The sequence below is a fragment of the Acomys minous genome, assembly GCF_964271855.1.
Source record: "Acomys minous genome assembly, chromosome: 12".
Taxonomy (NCBI): domain Eukaryota; kingdom Metazoa; phylum Chordata; class Mammalia; order Rodentia; family Muridae; genus Acomys; species Acomys minous.
In genome coordinates, this window is record NC_140493.1 from 100,449,897 (window position 1) to 100,469,722 (window position 19,826).

The 19,826-nt window shown below is 39.9% G+C and overlaps 1 protein-coding gene across 2 annotated transcripts in view; it reads left to right on the forward strand.

Moving 5' to 3' along the window:
- CEP112 (centrosomal protein 112) overlaps positions 1-19,826 on the forward strand; it is a 391,861-nt gene continuing 372,035 nt past the window's right edge. For both annotated transcript variants that reach the window (XM_084751376.1, XM_084751377.1), the window contains exons 1-4: positions 1-140; positions 8,758-8,871; positions 12,786-12,976; positions 15,536-15,708. In XM_084751376.1, the coding sequence (XP_084607502.1) occupies positions 8,766-8,871; positions 12,786-12,976; positions 15,536-15,708 (470 nt within the window). In that variant the 5' untranslated portion in view covers positions 1-140; positions 8,758-8,765. The remainder of the gene's footprint in view (positions 141-8,757; positions 8,872-12,785; positions 12,977-15,535; positions 15,709-19,826) is intronic.

Consider the following 19,826-nt stretch of genomic DNA (forward strand, 5'->3'; position numbering starts at 1 on the left):
GCGGGGCAGGCGAGCCCGGTAGCCCCGCCCACGGCTTGCTGGACAGCTGCGACCCGTCGGCCCGCAAGGATTTGAAACCGTTTGGCTGTGGCGGCGGGTCGGCGGTGGCCAAGGGGACGGCTTGCTTGTAGGGGCGCCAGGTTCTCTCTCTCTCTCTTGTTTCTCCCACCAATAATCCCTTCCCGCCCCTACTCCCAGGTTCCGAGTGGAATTTTGCGCGAGATGGAGCCCCCGCGCGTGCCCACGGCTGGCTCGGGGAGGGGCGTCGCCCTCAGGCCCGGACCCGCGCTTGCGGCCTGTGCGGCGCGCGCCCTGCCGGGGTCAGCAGCCAAGCGATGGCCAAGCAAAGTTCTCAGTAAAGTTTATCGGGGCGGCATGTCGGGACCCAGAGCCCTGAGGCTTGTGGTGGTAAGAGATCTGTGTCCTGGAGTAGGTAGGAGAGCGGCCAGGGCCTTGGGTGGGCCACTCAGGCGCCACTCCCGGTGCCCACACCCGCGGAGGAAGTGACCGCCGGGAACCGGACCGCTGCTGCAGTTCTCATGTCAGAGGAGGCTCGTTCTCAAGTCAGAGGAGTAGAGCCTGACTGCAGGCTGGTTCCAAGAAAGTCCTGATGTACAGAGGGCTTGCGAGGGCTTGCAAGGACCCAGCCCGGGAGTGCAGGTCCTTTGGGGAGAAGTGCAGTGTTTGTAGTGATCCAAAAAACAAAAATTACGACAGCTGGCCTGTGTTTTGTGTTTGAGACAGGGTCTCACTGTGTAGACCCGGCTGGCCTTGAACTCACAGAGATCCACCTGCCTCTGCTTCCTGAGTGCGGGAATGACAGGCCATGGGCCTCCTCCTCAGCAGTATGCTGGCATTTTTATGACTTGTCTTTACTATTTAAAGATAAGTGAAAGTAGGATAGAAAAGGCAAGTTAAGTGCAAGTGAGTTCCGTTACACACTGACCCCCCACCCTCCCCCAACAAAACAAAACAAAACAAAACAAACGCCCAGCAAAGTAGAGAGCAGAGTAATTTGTGCAGTGCTCAGGTCCAGCTGATGGCCTACCAGACTTGGCTCAGGCCCTTCAGGCCTCTAAGCCCTGGCTTCCAACCTGTAAGGGACAGTGGCGATCGTGCCTGTCAGGTTAGGTGCCCTGGAGGACACACCGGATAGTTCTAACGCCCACCAACAGTGCTGGATGTGTTCTGGGAAGGCTCCTGTCAAAAAATCCAGATGTGGAAACCCACAAAAATCGTGGTTGATTAAGTTAGCATTTCAAGCCTTTAGTATTACTCTCCACAATATATTTGAAATATAATTTGATGGAAGAATACGCGTTTTACACAGCTCTCAGGAATATGTCTCTTAGCAGTTGTGTCTCTTTTTTCAGGCTGTTAATATTTGGGGCTTGCCTCTGTTTTTGCTGACTTCTGTAGCATCTAAGCACTCTGAGGTCTTAGCCCGTTTTATAGTTGTCCACAAAGAAACATTTTTTAATAGGCAAGATTAGTGAGTTTAATAAAAGACACAGTATAAACACAGGATGTAAATACAAGAAGAGCCACCCAACTTTTTTTCCCCTTTTAGGTAGGTTGTATATGCAGTAGTCACATTGTAATTGGTATTAGTGAAAGGCATACGATGAACAATTTAACCTTAGACCAAAGATAGAGCTTTGCTTATTTTTCAGGTTTTTTTTTAAAGCTTTTCGAGACATGATCTCTCTCTATAGCTCTGACTGTCCTGGAACTCAAGTGATGTAGACCAGGCTGACTTTGAACTTACAGATCTGGCTGCCTCTGCCCCCCAAGTGATAGAGTCAAAGACACGTGCCACTAAGCTTGGCCTTCATTTTTCAGTTTTAATACCTTAAATTTGAACGTCTAATGGATAGTAGAAAAACTTCTTCAATAGCTAGATGTAATTTGTGTGCACAATATAATTTGTGTAGCAGTTGAAATGTTAATATATGTTGTTGTTGTTTTTGTTGCTGTTGTTGAATGAATTAATTAGGAGCAAGGGAAAGCAGATTTCTAGCTTTTCTAGTATTTTGTAGGTATGTGCGTGCACAGAGATTTGGAGGCCAGAGTTCAACTTGATCTCAGATGTCTTCAGGAGCTGTCCAGCTTGCTTTAGAGAGCCTCTCTCTCTGTTACCTGGGCTCCTTGATTAGGCTTAGCTGGCTGGCAGTGAGCTCTAGGCAGATCTTTGCCTTTCCGGTGCTGGGATTACAGGTGTCACCACTTGTGCCTACCTTCTTAGGTGGCTTCCGGTGACCGAGCCCAGTCAGTTTCTTCTTTGGTAAACGCTTTCCAGACTGAGATGTCTCCTCAGTCCCTGCTCTTGTGTTTTCATTGCTTTTCTTAGAAATGTGTACCTGGTTTGATTATTATATGCTCTGGTAGCAATTCAGATAGCCTTTCTACTATTCAAGTTAATTTGTTTTATTATTTGGAGCTATTGCTGACTTAGTGCAAATGGCCAAGTGGTCAGATCTAATGGATGTAAGAACGAGGGATTTTAGAATTTTAATCTGGGCTTTGCTTAATTATATGATTTTGGTGAGTCACTTAACTGCTGAATTTTACTCTCAGATATCAAACACTAACATTTCCACAAAGACCAAAGGATTTATTGAGAATTAGTGATTATGAGGAATCTTTTTGCCTTGGCCACAGCAAACAACCGGCTTAGGCAAAATTTTGAGTACATAGGCATGATGGGTAAGCCTGGAAGTACATCTAGGGCAGAGCTGTGCTTAAAAATTTTGGATCTAGCAGTTTCTATTGGTTTAGTTATTTGAATAGCTGTTTTCAACTTTATTATCTAATACCTAGGATGATATCATACTATGTTTTATATAATACCGTACTGTACTTTTGTATTTTGGGGGGTGGGGTTCAAGACAGGGTTTCTCTGTGTAACCTTGGCTGTCCCAGACTTGCTTTGTAGTCCAGGCTGGCCTCGAACTCCCAGAGATCCAACTGCCTCTGCCTCTGCCTCCCCGAGTGCTGGGATTACAGTTGTGCGCAACCACGCCCGGAAGTACTTTTACTAAGTACCTAACTGAATATACTGTAGGAATTTAAAATGAAACAAGCCAAACACAACTCTCCAAATCAATCAATTAGTCATAAAGTTAATTTAAATCAAGTTACTTGGTTTATTTATTTAGTTTTAAAAAATTAATTCATTAATTAATTTAGTTCATTATTTTTGTAGTGCTGAAAAGTGAGACCAGAGCCCCACATATGCTAGCAAGTACTCTGCCAGGGAACTACCCACTAACCCTGCATAAAGTTCATTTTAACCGTGTCTTAAAATTGGAGACATACTCCTCATATACATGAAGTAGGACGGCCGGTTTTGGCAAATGCAATCAGGAGCATGTGATATTCCTGTTCTGTATGACCTGTTTGGTGTTTCGAATGGAAACATTAGAAATTAATCATTTGGGGTTGGAGAGATGGCTCCATCTGTAAAGTAGCTGCGGGTTCAAGTGTGGGGACCTGAGTTTGGATCTCCAGCACCCGCATAAAAGCCGAGTGTGGTGGTGACAGCCTAGAGACAGGTGGGGTGCTGGTTCGCGTTGGCCAGGTAGTCTAGCTGAATTGATGAGCTTCAGGTTTAGTGAGAGGCCCTGTCTCAACATTAATGTGGACTGTGCTCAAGGAACACATGCAACAGTCAACATGAAAGCATACCCAGCCACGTAAAGTTGTTTTCACCCCCAGTTGTCAAAAAGGCAATTACTCATGCAAAAGTTGAACACTCGTCTGTTTATTCAGCAATCAGTTCTTTTGCCTCTAATATTATCATATGTGAGGTGCTTACTAAGGCGTAAGTCACGACCCTGTTTCCAAGAGCCTCTTCCAGATGGAGAAGCCATGTAAGTGATAGACAAATGTTTGGTAAGTGCAGTCACCCAGATGTGAGCATTTTACACTAAGAAGAGAGCAACAATTAGCCTAGATTAAGTAGGACTGGCTACACTTAGCAATGACATTTGAGCTGCATATATCTGTCCCCAGGTCTGTAAAGACCTTTGTATCCACAGCAAAATCAAGTAAGGCCTTGGAGTGTTTGACGAATGGTGAGAAGTTCCCCGTGACAATGGGGAAATTAAAATGGCCAGTGTTGGTTTTGTGTAGTTAGGCAGAGAGTAGCTGTGGCAAGAGCTAGGCCCTTGCACGGCCAACATAGGGTTTGGAAAGTATTGCGGAGGCAGCAACAGGGAGATTTTGAAATAGTTATGACAAAGCTTCACTTTTTTCTCAGGTAGAGATGAGGCTTATTGGAAGACAGGTCATGGGATCATTGTAGCAGGAGTTAGGGTTCTATCTGACCGAATACAGTGAGAACAGCGAAGCTGGGGCTCCCATGTGTTTGTCCCTGAGTAGCGTTACAGAGAGCTTAGATAACGTAAACCTTGAGATGTCTAGCGAGGAAGATGAAATAGCTGTTGATACCACCAAGCATGTGGAGAAAACTGTGAAGAATTTCCTTTGGGACATATACAACCATAACAAACAGGCCATTGTGTGTAATAGGTCCGGGAGGCTGTTGTAAATACCAGTGGGAAGTGCAAAGAGAGAGTAGGGTTAGCAATAAATGATCTGCGTCGATGGCATAAGGAAGCTACCTGAAGTTTCAGTGCCGATCGCGATTGCCCAGAGAGAAGGTGAAACGTCAGATGAAAAGGAGACCGAGGAAAGAGCAATGCAGAAGCTGGACTTAGTGTTGGCTGGAGAAGTGAGAGACTGAGATGAAATGGCTCGAGAGGCAGCAGTGCAGTGAGCAGTTGACGTGAAAGATGCATTTCTGGCAGCGGTGAGTTGTAAGGAGGAGAAGATGCTGTGGGGATGTCTGATGCCGTGCAGAAAGAAGACAGCGGTTTGACTTAATAACTAGTGGATTATCGGGGAACTCTAAAAGAGCTCAGTACATGATGGAGCTGAAGAGGTAATTCCCAGGGAGGGAGGAGCGGGAGGTAAAGTAAGAGCAAACCGAATGGAAGACTAGAGCGAGGGGCGACACAGGGGATGGAGTCAGTGGAGATGGAGAATTAGAAATAGGGAGGAGGTAGGAACTGGTGGTACATGAGAGGAGGAGCTATCATGTGGTAAGGAGAGTTCCTGCTGCGTGGGATGCAGGAATTGAGGTAGGGTAAGGTTGTAAGGACACGTCCATCAGAGATGGGTTGAGAGGAGGGAGGAGTAGCATCTTCATAGGGCTCTTCCTATCTGTTTGTTTGTTTGTTTGTATTTTCCTACTTAAAATGAGAGAAGATTTGCAGTTGGTTAAGGAGCTTTAAGATGTATGTTAAGTTTTAAAAGTTGCTTTGTGGACTGAGAAAAAGTAAACTCTTCAAAGTGCCCATAACTGTGGGTGAAAGCTGCCTACCTCCAAGGCACTGCCGTCTTTCTTCAGTTGCTCCTTCGTGAGGGAGTTACAGAATGAATGGGGAATCAAGGGTTTGCAGTATTGCCAAGTGGAACAAGAGCTCTATAGTTTGCAAACGAAATATGTGACAAATTGGGTACTGTATATTATGTAAGCATAACCTTAGCATGGTAGCACACAGTTTAAATGGACTTATTGATCATGGATATATATTTCCTTTTTTCCTTTTTTCTTCAGTTTTGGGGCTTGAACTGATTTTTTTTTTTGAGGTTCTATAGATTGAACCTAGGCCTCAGACATGTTAGACACTATATACCTGGCTCTTTTTTACTTCTTATCTGGAGACAAAGTCTGTATAAATTGTCTAGGCTTGCCTCAAGGTCACACTGTAACCCATGCAAGCACTGAGTATTCTGAGTAATGGCTTATGTAACAGGTAAGGTGTGTGAGTGTGTGAGTATGTGCACGTGCAAGTGTCTGTGTGTACATATGTGTAGAGGCAGGTTTCAATATCTTTGCCTCTTATCTTTTGAGACAGTGTCTTTCACTGAACTTGGTGCTCATCTATTGGGTAGACTGGGCAGCCTGTGACTTCCAGGAACCTGCCTATCTCTGCCTCCCCTGCAGTGGGATTACAGGCACATGTGGCCATGCCTGGATTTTTTATGTGAGATCCCAATTCAGGTCCCCATGCTTAAGCAGTAAGTGCTCTTTAGTAACTGAGCCATCTCGCCACCTCCTGGACATATTTTAACATAAGATATTTTGTTTCTGGTTTTGTCAGTTTTACCTCAATTATATATTCAGTATATACAACGAATTACTGTTTTAAGAAGTGTAAGGGGAATTAAAGAATTTTAAGATTTTGATATACAGTTCAGTGAATTTTTATATATGTATGGACTTCTCAGTCTCTTTCTACAATTTTTGTGCAGTTTAATAACCCTAGTAGTTTTTTTTAAATCTGGTGCCTTTTTCCCCTCACTCCAGACTGTCGTTTACTGGTGACCTTTATGAACCATTTACTGTTCTCACTGCTGAAGTTTTTGTCCTTTTCTAGAACCCCATATTATTGGACTTAGCACATTAACCTTCTGAAAAGGGTTTCTTTTCCTGAAGTTTATTTATGTTGTTTTGTATATCAACATTTGTTGGCCCTATTTTTAAGGCTGTTTTATTTGCTTCCCTTAATGCCTCTCCCTTCCTTCCAGGCCTCCAACCCTAGGTAGGCGAGAGAGCAGGTTAGAAGGGACAGCGGACTTAGACCTCTTTAGAGTAGGTTCCTGCTGGTTAGGTTCATCTGGTTCTTTGAGGCAATACCAATCTCAGTCATCAGGATAGCCAGCAGCCCAGCTAAGCAGCAGCAGCCTTTTTCCTTCTTGGAGTGTCTCTTTCCCAGAGCATTCTCTCCAAGCCCCCTTCTCTCTCTGGGCTCTGATATTTATACCCTCTCAGAGTCCTCTGAATTAAACTAACTGCCGCTGGCAAAGACTGCACCCCTTTCTGAGCCCCACGAGGCAAAAAACAACTCCTTATCTCACACTTGGGAGTAAAACAAAAACCTGTTTACATAACATAACTGAGTTTTTTAAAAAACCAAAACTTCAGCTACAGATATTCATTCTTTGTTGCTGAGTGCAATGTTAGTATTTGTGATTATATTACAATCTGTGGGCTGTTTCCACTGTTTGTTGATTTTTAAAAAAGTTACTCTAAATGTACATTTGCACTTTTTTGTGGATATAGATTTGGCATAGCATTTAGGATTACTTTGGTCATGTGGTGTGTACATGATTAGCTTTGGAAGACACTGCCAAATTATTTCCGGAATTCCCATGTCATTTCACATTCTGGCCAACAACACACAGGAGTTCTGTGTTCTCCAACCTTACCAGCACTTTGCACTGCTTGGCTTAATTTTGGCTGTCCACATGTGTTGTTGAGGTATTGCAGTATGGTTTTAGTTTCCATTTCCTTAGTGGCTAATAACGTTGGGCTTCTTTTTCTGTGCATAAATGCCATTATTTGTGTTTCTTCTTTGTTGAAGGGATTGATGTTTTAAAATATAATTTTAAAGATGTTGGACATGTTTGGAGGGTTTCGTACTGTATTTAAAACCACGTTACAACAGGGTAGTCGGCATAACCACCACTTAAGATACTTAGGATTTATTTGTTTTCATCATCTCTATTCTCCTTGTAAAACATCAAGTAATTGTCAAAGGGATTGGTTTTTGTCATTATTTTTATTGGATTTTTTTATTCTTATGGCTAAATGATGAGAATTATTCATATTTTCTTTATCAATACTATATTTCTCGGTGTTGGAGGTTGAGCCAAGGGCCTCACAGAACACAGTACTGAATCATGGAGCTACATACTTTCCCAGCCACTCATGTGCTAGTGGTATAAGTTGCTTATGACTTCAGGATTTGCAAGCATTTTTACCCACTCTCTATTTTACTTTCTTAATCCTTTAATAGAATTTTCACAGATTGAGGCTTGCTTGCAGGAGTGTGTGTGTGTGTGTGTGTGTGTGTGTGTGTGTGTGTGTGTGTGAGAGAGAGAGAAATCCAATATTGTGTACCCATTTTTATTTTGTGGATAATTGTGTTTTTGCTTTAATCAAGTCATAGGGATCTTTTCCTTTATTTTCAATTTTTACAGTTTGCACTTAGGTCCTCTATTCCTTTTGGGTTAATTTACATATAGTTTAGCATTGTTGTTATAGTATTGTTTGTTATAAAAATTGTCATTTCTCAGCTGGGTTCGGTGGCACATGCCTGTAATCCCAGCATTTAGGGAGGCAGAGGCAGGCAGATGTCTGTGAGTTCCAGGCTAGCCTGGTCGAGGTTACACACACACACACACACACACACACACACACACACACACACACACAGAGAGAGAGAGAGAGAGAGAGAGAGAGAGAGAGAGAGAGAGAGAGAGAGAAAGCTCTTCAACTTCATGCTTCTTCAACATTGTCACTGCTACTCTTGATTCTTTCACCTTCTCATAAAAATTTTACAATCATGGCTGGAGAGATGGCTCAGAGGTTAAGAGCACTGGCTATTTTTCCAGAGGTCCTGAGTTCAATTCCCAGCAACCACATGGTGGCTCACAACCATCTATAATGTGATCTAATGTGCACTGTATACATAATAAATAAATAAATCTTTTTAAAAATTTTACAATCAGCTTGTCCATATTTGCAACAAATATGCCTGAGTTTTGATTGGAATTTCCTTGAGCCTAGCAGACAATTTAAGGAAGATTGGTATTTAATTGACAAGTTTTCTTTAATATATTTTATCACAGTATCATAGCTTTCTTCATATAAATACTTGATGATTAATTTTAACTTGTTCACAGATAGGATTATGGAAATGGGAAGTGAAGAGGAAAGACGGGAAAAGCTGGATGCAGAATTTGATCACTTCGTGGTCGATATGAAGCCCTTTGTCCTAAAATTACCCCACAGGTCAGGTAAGATTGTTTTGTTTGAAATTAGACTCTTCCTTGGTTTTGAGATACTCTTGCTATATAACTCTGGCTAGACCATGTTCACTATGTAACCCAGGATAGCCTCCAACATATGGGAATCCGATTGCCTCAGCCTTCCCAGGACTTTGATATGTGCCACCATATTTGGCTGAAATTAGGTTCTTAAAATTAAAAATAATATTATTTAGTCAAACCAGTTTTATTAATTATTAATTATTTTATCATTGTTATGACAAAATGCCTGTCAGAAGCAATGTCAGAACTTGTTTTGGGTCAAGAGTCAGTCATGGTGAGGGCGACATGGTGGCAGGAGCTTCAGGCAGCAGAGGGCCATGGCGGCTGCTTCTCAGCTTGCTTTCTCTTTTTTATTCAGTGTGGGTCCTCCAGCCCTTGGAGTGGTGCTGCCCACCTCCAGGGTGGGTCTTCCCTCCTCAGTTAAGTCTTTTTGGAAACACCCTCCTAAACACACACAGAAATGCATTTCCATGGTGACTCTAAATATCTCCAGTCAAGATTAACTGTCACACAAGTGAACTGTTGAAATAGAAATAAAGTTGAAATTCCCTTTAAAATTTTTTAATTCTATTTTTTTCTTAACCACTGATGTAGGATTGTTTACTTTGAGCTGTTCTAGGATAAATAAAAGTGTAGTGACAGTGTTCTCTAAGCTTTGATATTATCTTTTGTGATGCCGTGCCGTGTGTCATGAGTGTAAAGCACGGCATCTTAAAGTTAGGTACTTTGCTTCTTCACTTTGGTTTTTTCCTCCTTTGGAAATGGCTTCCGTTTCATGAACCACTGTTAACCCCTGACTCTGATTAACTGATAAGACCAGCTGTGAATGCCTTTTGTTTCTCATTCCTGTCCTATTGTTCTCTTTTTGGAATGAGAATCTGTGATCATAATAGCGATTTACAGATATTTAGGGCCTCAGAGGTAGTTGCATAAACTTGGGGTCTCAAGGTGATCCTCAAAGCCGCAAGGGTCGTATCGACTGTGAGGGCAACTCAGACTTGTTAGGCACTGAGTACCGGGTGTGGAGTGGGGCCAGGAAGCTGTGGCTTTTCTTTCAAGTTCTCTTTTCCATGAGATGTCTGAGTGGATTTTATATCCAAAAGGTGCTGACTTAATTCTGCAGATTTATTACAGGGAGCTGCCTTGAGAGGCAGCGTGACATAGAGAGGGTACAGTCATGGCTCCATCATTGTCCCAGAGCCTGCAGCCTTCTCCAGCCTTCCCTTGAGTGTCTTCTTCCCTTGCTGATTCTTAGCTTTTCTTTTCTTCCTGTGTCACTGTTCAGATCTCATGGCTTCAGGTTCCATTTTTTCACACCCTTGGCTGACTCATGACTTCAAATAGAATATAATGCTACACGCCTATCACATCCTTTTCTGATATTCACTGCTTTTTAAAAATTACCATATATTGCTGGGTGGTGATGCACACCTTCAATCCCAGCACTCAGGAGGCAGAAACAGGTTGATCTCTGTGAGTTCAAGGCCAGCCTGGTTTACAAAATGAGCTTCAGGACAGCCAAGGCTACATGGAGAAACCCTGCCTTGAAAAACAAAACAAAACAAAAACTACCCCACATTAATTGCACAAAATACTGAGTTTCATCATGACATTTTATACATGTTTGCTTTGGTCATGGTCATTCCCTGTTCCATCTTCTCTTGCTTTTCCTCCCACCTCTGCTTTTCCTTGTCCCTTCTTGTTTCCATCTCTCTTTTTAAAGTCTAGATTCTGTGTATCAAGTTTGTCTTCCTGCATCTGTTTGTTTTACTTAATGTGATGATCTGTAGTTCATTTCATTTACCTGTAGATGGATGATTTTGTTCTTATGTCTGAATAAAACCACACTGTGTGTGTGTGTGTGTGTGTGTGTGTGTGTGTGTATCTCACATTTATTTATTCATTTTCCCACTGAAGGACACCTGTGTTGATTCTAGAACTTTCTTTTTCTTTTTCTTTTTAAAATATTTATTTGATTATTTATACAGTATTCTGTCTGCATGTGAGCCAGCAGGCCAGAAGAGGGCACCAGATCTCATTATAGATGGCTGTGAGCCACCATGTGGTTGCTGGGAATTGAAATCAGGACATTTGGAAGAACAGCCAGTGCTCTTAACCTCTGAGCCACTTCTCCAGCCCCGATTCTAGAACTTTAGAGTCAGTATATTTTCCCACTTTTTTTTTTTATCTTCGATCTGCCAATTAAGAAAATTTTATATTAGAGTTTTCCATTATAAATGTATCTCAAATCAAACCCTTCTCATATTTTGTCTTTTTTTAAAAATAGATTTTAGGATTATAGAATTGCTTAAGTATAACCCTAGGTTCAAACACATTGTCTATATTTAAACATTCATGCCCATTTCTTTACTACTTCATAATGAACATGTAGGAAGTCATATCCTATTTAAGAAATAAAAATTTGAGGCTGGAGAGATGGCTCATAAGAGCACTGTCTGATCTTCCAGAGGTTCTGAGTTCAATTCCCAGCAACCACATAGTTGCTCACAACCATCTATATTGGGATCTGATGCTCTCTTCTGGCCTGCAGGTGTACGTGTGGATAGAGCACTCATCCATAAAAAATAAATCTATTTAAAAAAAAAAAAGAACTAGAAATCTGTACTGGCTCATCTAGTCTTACAGCAGTGGGCTCTTCTACCATTTAAGTAGAGAATCCAGCTCTCCGTTAATCAAGTTGTACTGTTGTTTGTGCATTGAACACAATCTAGATATCAGTTTGCTATAAGACATGAGGACAAAAACATATTTTTCAATTATTTGCTCAAGCTTATCACTTCCACTTCTGTATTTTCTTTTTGTATAAAGTACACCGTATATTCATAAAGTTTGTTTGATGATCATATAATTTTCAAAGCAAAAATAAACAGTTAAAAAAAAAAAAGGCCTACCTCTCATACCTGTAGTGAGATTACAAATTGGTAAATCCATCCTTAGTAATTTTTTGGTAGGCAAAACAATAAATGAATATGACCCTCATAAGCCAAGAGATTAGTGATTTGTATAATATATATATAATCCACAAATTGAATTAGAGTGATAAAAATATCCGAGTAGTGTTCATGAAAGTTAAAAATCCTGTGTCACAGAAGGATGATACACCCAGTGGGTCATTACATGTGGATTAAATTGTGCTACATTTTTAGGTAGATTTTTTAAAAGGATAATTATTTCATGAAGTTACACATAAATAGTACTCAATTATTTTAGAGATAATAAAACTACAAATCCCTTGAAATTATTGGCTTTAATAGATAAAATGTTTGGATTTAATTTTGGAGATAATATGTACTGCTTGGTAGTCGGAGGCTGCATTTTATCTGTCTATGTTTGTGTCGTTAAGAGTTAAGAATGGCTCTTTCAGTATGTCAGAGTTATTTTATTGATACAAAGTTACAACAGCATTTTACCTAAAGGTATATCTGATAGTATTCAAAGATTTTATTTTTATTTACTCTCAAAAGATTCCAGGAATCTTATTTTTATGAAAATATCTATTCACATTTTTGTTGCCCAACTGCAACTAACTAATAAAATTAGATTCTAGACTGGAAGTGTACAGTCTGTTCTCCGGCCTACACCCATTTTGTTGTTGTTGTTGTTGTTGTTGTAACATTTTATTGAACTGTAACCATGCATTTGCTTGTATATGGTTTATTAATGCTTCCTTGGTAGGGTGGCTAGAGTAAGTTATGCTGGAAATCACGTGGTCCAGAAAGCCTGAAGCATTTGCAGTTGGTCCCTTTACAGGAGTTGGCTGGTCCCTGTTCTAGATTACAAGGGGTGCTGACGGAAGCCGTGATACTTTAAGGTATTGTCCTTGAAGCATCAGGTGTCACATAGTTCTTATGTGCTTTCAGAACGGCAGAGGTGTGCTCTTTGGATCAGAAAGCTGTGTGAGCCCTCAGGAGCAGGTGCGGGGCTCATGGGCAGAAAGAATCGAAACCTGTATGCAAAGCTGCTACTGCACATGCTTAGGCGAGGAGTTCTCGAAGGCCCCTTTACACACCGCCCTGGGCCAGGAACCCTGGAAACATTACCATCGTACATGGTAGGTGCCGGGGATCAGGATCATGTGTGGTAGTCCATTTCTTTAAAAGTGAGTGTGGGTTTTATCATCCTTCTGGGAATGGAAATAATACTGAGTTGAGTGTGCTAGATAATACATAAGTTAAAACTTTTCTCATTCCTTTGTCCCAATTTCAATAGGAAACTTTCTTCTGTTATATTTTATTCACTTATATTCTCTTTTATAAAAATGAATTTTAAAAATGACCTTAATTATTTACTGACTTTCAGATTTGACTCTTATTATTTTAAGTGCTTCAGTAAATTCTAGTTTATTAATTCTTTCATATATATTGTTTAACATATCAGTTTCATAGCTTTTAGAAGTTCCTTCCTAGTTTTTAAATAATAGTATGTTGGACTTTAAAAGTGTTCTTTATAGTTGATTTCATTATTATCAGTATTGTTGCAAGGCACTTATTTTATGCTGGTTGATGAACTGTCCCTGTCTTGCTCCCTGCAAATAAACCTGCCTCCTAGTTTGTGTGGGTTAGCGGTGTGATATCTGCCTGGACAGCTAACTGTAATGTATATATTGAATTATTACAAAACTTAGAATTTGTCTACATTTTTAGCAAAATTTACACTAGACAAAATTTAATGACATGGCACATTGCGCACTAGAGGCTAATTTCTTTTGTTGGTGGTAGAACACAAAAACCTCTAATGCTGTTATCCATTGTAAAAGAGGTGCCATGCATTTTGCTTATGCCAGTAGCAGCAGTATTGGGCAAAGTAGTTAGTTGACTGGACATTAGAATGAGTACATCACTCTCCCTATTATCTGTGAAGCTTCTACCCCCGCCCTCCACAGATTTCCCAAATAGGATGGAATTACTGGTACTCTACTGTGCTAACATCTAAGACACCTGCTCCTTGGTTATCAGTAGGTACTTGTCTTAGTCAGGGTTTCTATTGCTATGATAAAACATCATCACTATAAGCAAATTGGGGAAGAAAGTGTTTATCTTGCTTACATTTTCACATCACCATCCGTCACTGAAGGACACCAGGACAGGAACCTGGAGGGAACTGAAGCAGATGCAATGGAGGTGTGCTGCTTGCTGGCTTGCTCCTCATGGCTTCCCTACAGTACCCAGGGCCGGCAGCTCAGGGCTGCTTACTGCGGAAAGTGAGCTGGCACCTTCCACATCAATCACCAATCAAGAAAGTGCCCTACAGGCTTGCCCTTGGGCCAGTCTCAATTGAGGCTTCCTCTTCCCCAATAACTCTAGCTTGTATTAAGTTGACATGTGCGAAAAGATCTCGCTGGGATAGTGCAACAGAGATTATGAGAATTTATTACAACTTATAATAGCACCCAATTAAAAAACTTCAGTGTGGAATTTTCCATTGACTGTATCAGGCCATGGTTTACTGCAGATACTCAAACCATGGAAAGAGAAGCAGTGTCTAAGCAGGACAACTGTATCTCATTAAAAAGAAATCATCCTCCATTCTATTTAAGATAAGGGGGTCATGTGTCACTTTCCTGAAGAGTAGCCCCTTGAGGATTTCTGTGTAGACTGAGGTCATTGTTACACAAGGAAAGTTTTCTCCAGAAGCATATTATGCAGCCTGGCTCATCAAACTAATGGCCAAATGTCACCTCAGTGTCTAAAATGGATATTTTATGAAGCACATGAGATGTCAGATAAGAGTATATTGAGTCATATTTTTCCATTCACAGTCAATTTCATAGAGTTGTGTGGACGGACTTTATCTTACAAATGGCAGTAAGAAGGCCTGGAGCTTTGTCTAGACTCCCCCAGGGAGGAAGCGGTATGGCGGGAACAAAACCCATGCCTCTGGCTTTGTAGTTCCCACCTCACCAAGGGATTACTAATTTTAGTTTTAATTTCTGGCTCGTCAAAATTGTGGCTACTCTAAATATATATATATATATATACATATATATATATACATATACATATACATATATGTATATGTATATATATTTATATATGTATGCACACATGTGCATAGTAATTGAGTGTTACAGGAAGAAATAAAGTAGGACATAATTTTATAAGTTTTCTATTTAAGTATAAAGCAGTGATTCTCAACCTTTGGATTGTGACCCATTTGGTAGACCTCTTTTTCCAAAAAATATTTACATTATGATTCATAACAGTCACAAAATTATAGTTATGAAGTAGCAATGAAATAATTTATGGTTAGAGGTCACTACAACATTAAGGGGTTGCAGTGTTAGGTTGGTTGAGATCCATTGTTATAAAGCTAATATCACTTCCTTATATAAGTATTCCCAGATTTTCCTGCCATGTAATTTTGCTGTTCACTAGGTTTCCTGTATAGTAGAACATAACCATAATTTAAATATATTAGCTATCTTATTATTTTGGTATTCCATAAATTATTATGTAGTGGATGATAAATTTTATGTATTTACTTCTTATTGAATTTAAATTGAATATTTGAAAATCTTTTCCCAAACTTAAAAATGGGTGGAAATTTTAAGTGTTTTCTCTATAGTACATTTTGTAAGAATGATTTCTCTGATTTTTTTTTAAAACACCAGTCCATCTATTTTGATGAACCAAATCCAACACTACCAAAAGATTCAAGTCCAGAGAAGTTACCTGACTGGGTAATGGGTGAGCTGGACACAGGTGAACAAAGGTTAAGTGACTCGTGGCAGTTTTCCTCTGGAGAAGATAACGCATTGGTGCTGTCGCCAAGCGGTGCCCACAGGTACACCATGACATTTACATGTTAAGTTGTAAAAAATTTACTCTGCTTTTGCAACTGGCTCATATAGTGAAATTTCTTTCTTTCTTTCTTTTTTAAATAATAACGATTTGGTTTACTTATATTTTTGCTATGAAGGGCTGTGAATAGACGTTATGTAGATAAAAATAACAGGTTTTAAAAATGAACTACATATTTAAGATTATGTTATATTTTAAGTCATTTATGAATATCTGTTAACTCTGTGTGTGTGTGTGTGTGTGTGTGTGTGTGTGTGTGTGTGTGTGTGTTTCATTGTTTAGGAAATGTGCCTGAGATTTTTTTTGGAAGGAATGAAATGTATTTTATCTCAGAATATGCTATACATCTTTAAAAGGTAAACATTGCCCATTTTTCCTTTAAAATTTTTATTATATTTATTATTTACATATACATTTATATTATTACACATAAATAAACTACATACAGCAGGAAGAACCATGAAACAATTAGGAATTATATAAACATTACATTCATAGTGATTTAGCTATTTGTATTTGGCAACCTTGAAGAAAACATCTTTCCTATGTTGGTGATGACTTAGTGGTTAAGAGCACTGATTGCTCTCCCAGAGAATCTTTTTTTTTCCCTGAGACAGGGTTTCTCTGTGTACTTGCTTTTGTAGACCAGGCTAGCCTCAAACTCACAGCCATCTGCCTGCTTCTGCCTCCCGAGTTCTGGGATTAAAGGTGTGTGCCACCACTGCTTGGCTTCCCAGAGAATCTTTAATAACACAACTATACACTTTGCTTTATGACAGTGTTATCAACAACATGTAGTACACTGCACATTCACGTGGCCCCTTCTGCCTGAGCACCTCTCCACCCACCTCCCCGAGTGGTGGTCACTGTTCTCATTATGAGATAAGAACATAAATATGATCCATTCAGCTGCCTTTTTACGTAGAGAGTTAAGTCTATGTAGAATTTTTAGTACAAATAAAAATAAACGTCTTAATTATAAAAATGCACAAAAAACCCTATTATTGATGCAGTATAATTTTGGACCTAGGAAGAGATTAAAATTTTGATTTTTACTAAATTTTGATTTTTCCTGTTGACATTGGTGTTTCTTGAAATGTTAAAGAGCATTGGTTGGTGTCACTTGACATGTACCTCACTTCATACTTCACTTCTGGCCGTTTGTTGCTGTTAACTAAGCAGTCTTTCTTGTCCGCTGTATTTTCTTTGGTCTATTTCTTATTAGATGTAGAAATGTTATTAGTAATTGCAAGTGCATCATTGTAGATGTGGTCTGCATGTGTGTCATTCAGACTTGAGATATCATGATGGGGGCAACTGAACACAAATCAAAGAGTTCATGAAATAATTTTCTTAGAGAAAAGAAACAAATTAGAATGGAGACACAAGGAAGAGTGATGTATTTAACATTCTTTTTTTGAAGGATTTATCAAAATTAGCAATCTGTCCTAAAATTCTGACAACCCAGTACTCTTTCTGTAAGCTAGCCATGGAGTCATTGTTATAGATGAGTAGTTATAATTGAGCATTCTGTCAGTGTAGTACACTGTGAGTGAATTTTACATTATTTGTATGTATTAGTGAGCATGAGCCTTTTTCTTTGAGTAGACTTTAAGGTGTTTTTCTGTTTTCGATTATATCAAAAGTACAAAGAAGAAGTGTGTATAAAGAGGGACCAAATAGTTCAAGTAGAGAAAGAGTGTTAGTGGTTGCAGAAGTTCAGAATTCAGCAGCTAATCACTTATCTGTTGCCTGTTAAAGTCCTACAGTTGTGGTTTAGTTGTAGATGCATGGGAGAAGTGCATAGGAAGTGTTGATCCAATAGTCATGTACGATTGTGCAAATGCTTCTGAAGATTGATGCACGCGTACAAGAAAGATCCAGAACAGGAAAGACACCAACAGAAGTCTGGGTGAATGGACATTTTCTTCTTTGGACCACTAGATAAAGTCTGAGAAAATACAGTGAGAAGACGTATTTTTATTTATGTGTATGTGTGTGTGCCTGTGTTGAGTGTATGATGTGTATGCGGTGCCCGTGGAAGCCAGAAGAGGGAGCAGGAGTCCCTGGAGCTGGAGTTACAGGCAGCTGTGAGCTGTCTAACTTGGGTGCTGGGATCCAAAGTAGAGTTGTCTTAAAGGGCAGGGAGAACTCTAAACTGCTCAACTATCTCCCCGGCCCCAAAGCACTCAGTCACTTCTCTGGAAAATGAAAACATAATAAAATGTACACATTAAGAAGTAATTTGTTTAAAAAAAAAAAAGGAAGTAATTTGTTGCAGGCAGTGGTGGTGCACGCCTTTAATCCCAGCACTCAGGGAGGCAGAGGCAGGTGGATCGCTGTGAGTTCAAGGCCAACCTGGTCTACAAAGGGAGTCTAGGACAGCCAAGGCTACACAGAGAGACCCTGTCTGGAAAAACAATAAACAAACAAACAAACAAAAAAGAAGTAATTTGTCTTTTTTGTCCATTGTATTAGCTACCTTTTTTCATTGCTGAGACAAAATATTTGATAAAAGCAATCTAAGGAGGGAGGGGCTCATTTTAGTTCAGTTTGAGGGGAAAGAGCTTAGCATTTCAGGAAAGGCATGTTAGCAGAACACGGGGTGTCTGGTCACATTGTGTCTTCAGTCAGAAAGCAGAGGAAGATGAATGCGGGTGCCCATCTGGCTTTCTACTGTCTCCCCCTTTTGCTCAGCTCAGCACCCCAGCCTATGGGATGACACTGCCCACATTCCTTCCTCAGTTACGCCTCTCTGGAAATGTGCTCAGAAGTGTATCTCCTGTGAGATTCCAAGTCTCATCCACCTAACAATGAGAAGTAACCAGCATCACTATCTATAATGAAAAAGTTCTTGACTCTAGGCATAATTAAATAAATGTTAAGCAACTGAAAAGCTGCCTGTCTGATGGCTCTCAGCAGCCCTATCTATCCACTTCTCACAGCCTCATAAGAGCCTGGCATCTGAACTAGTTCTGGAACCGTTACTTCTTCCTGTAGGGCCCTATGGTTCTCTGTCACACTCATTGCATTTGCAAACACTTAATGCCCATCTTTTGTGTTAGATTCCAATTTCATGAGGTAGCAATGGTGTTTTTCATACTTGAGATTTCTTTTCAGTTTCTCATAGCAGATGGAAACATGTTAGAAATTTCACAAGTCATTATATTCAGTTGAGTTACATGTGTGCTTGAATGAAGAATATTAGTGACTTCTACATGTTTAATTTACTATGCAAAAAGACCGTCTAAGGTAAGTGTATTGTAGCAGAGGTAATAGTTAAAAAGAATTTTAAGATTGAACTTTCAGGGAATATAGAGAGGAAGATAGATTTTAGAAAATAGCGGAGGAAACTTGGCCATGCGCTATGGAGATGCCTTACACACCGTGAGACATGGCACCGGAGGAGCTGGAAAGGACATGCTAAAGGTCTCTCTGTCCAGGCCAGTCATGAGGCTGATGGTCAGTTAGGGTCATAAAGCACTTTAATTATTTGCACTTGACTTACGTTAAGCTTTAAATGTTATTTAAGCTATAAATCCACATATATATTACTTAACAGATAGCTGTCATTTTACATTCATGGAGACATTTAAAAAATAAAACTAACATTTATTTTAGCTAAAGTCACAAAGATTGATTTGAAGGCCAACTCTGCGAAGCTCAGTGTGGCGCTGAGTAGCCCGAGAAGGCCCTGCTTCCACTCTCCTCTCACAGTGGTCCTACTGTGCTAACGAAGAAGTTGGTGTCTGTTAGTGTTGACCTACTACATCTAATAACTTCTGTAAGAAATTGTTTTAAAAAGTTTAAGAGGCTTATAATATTTGACACATGTATGTTTTTATAGTGAATAATTTATTGTTACTTAGAACTGAAGTTTAATGCTGCCTCATAAATTTTACAGCCACTTCAACTTGTCCTTTGAAAAACCTCTTTAATCTTAAAAGATTTTCCCCCTTAGTGTTTCTTTTTTGATCACTTTATAAAACCCTGCTTTACTTAGACCTTTTTGTATGTGAAGCATTTCTAATGGCATTTTAGATTATGCTGTTTGTGCCCTAGCCTTTTTATATTATTAAAGATGCAGAGTCCTTTTGAAGC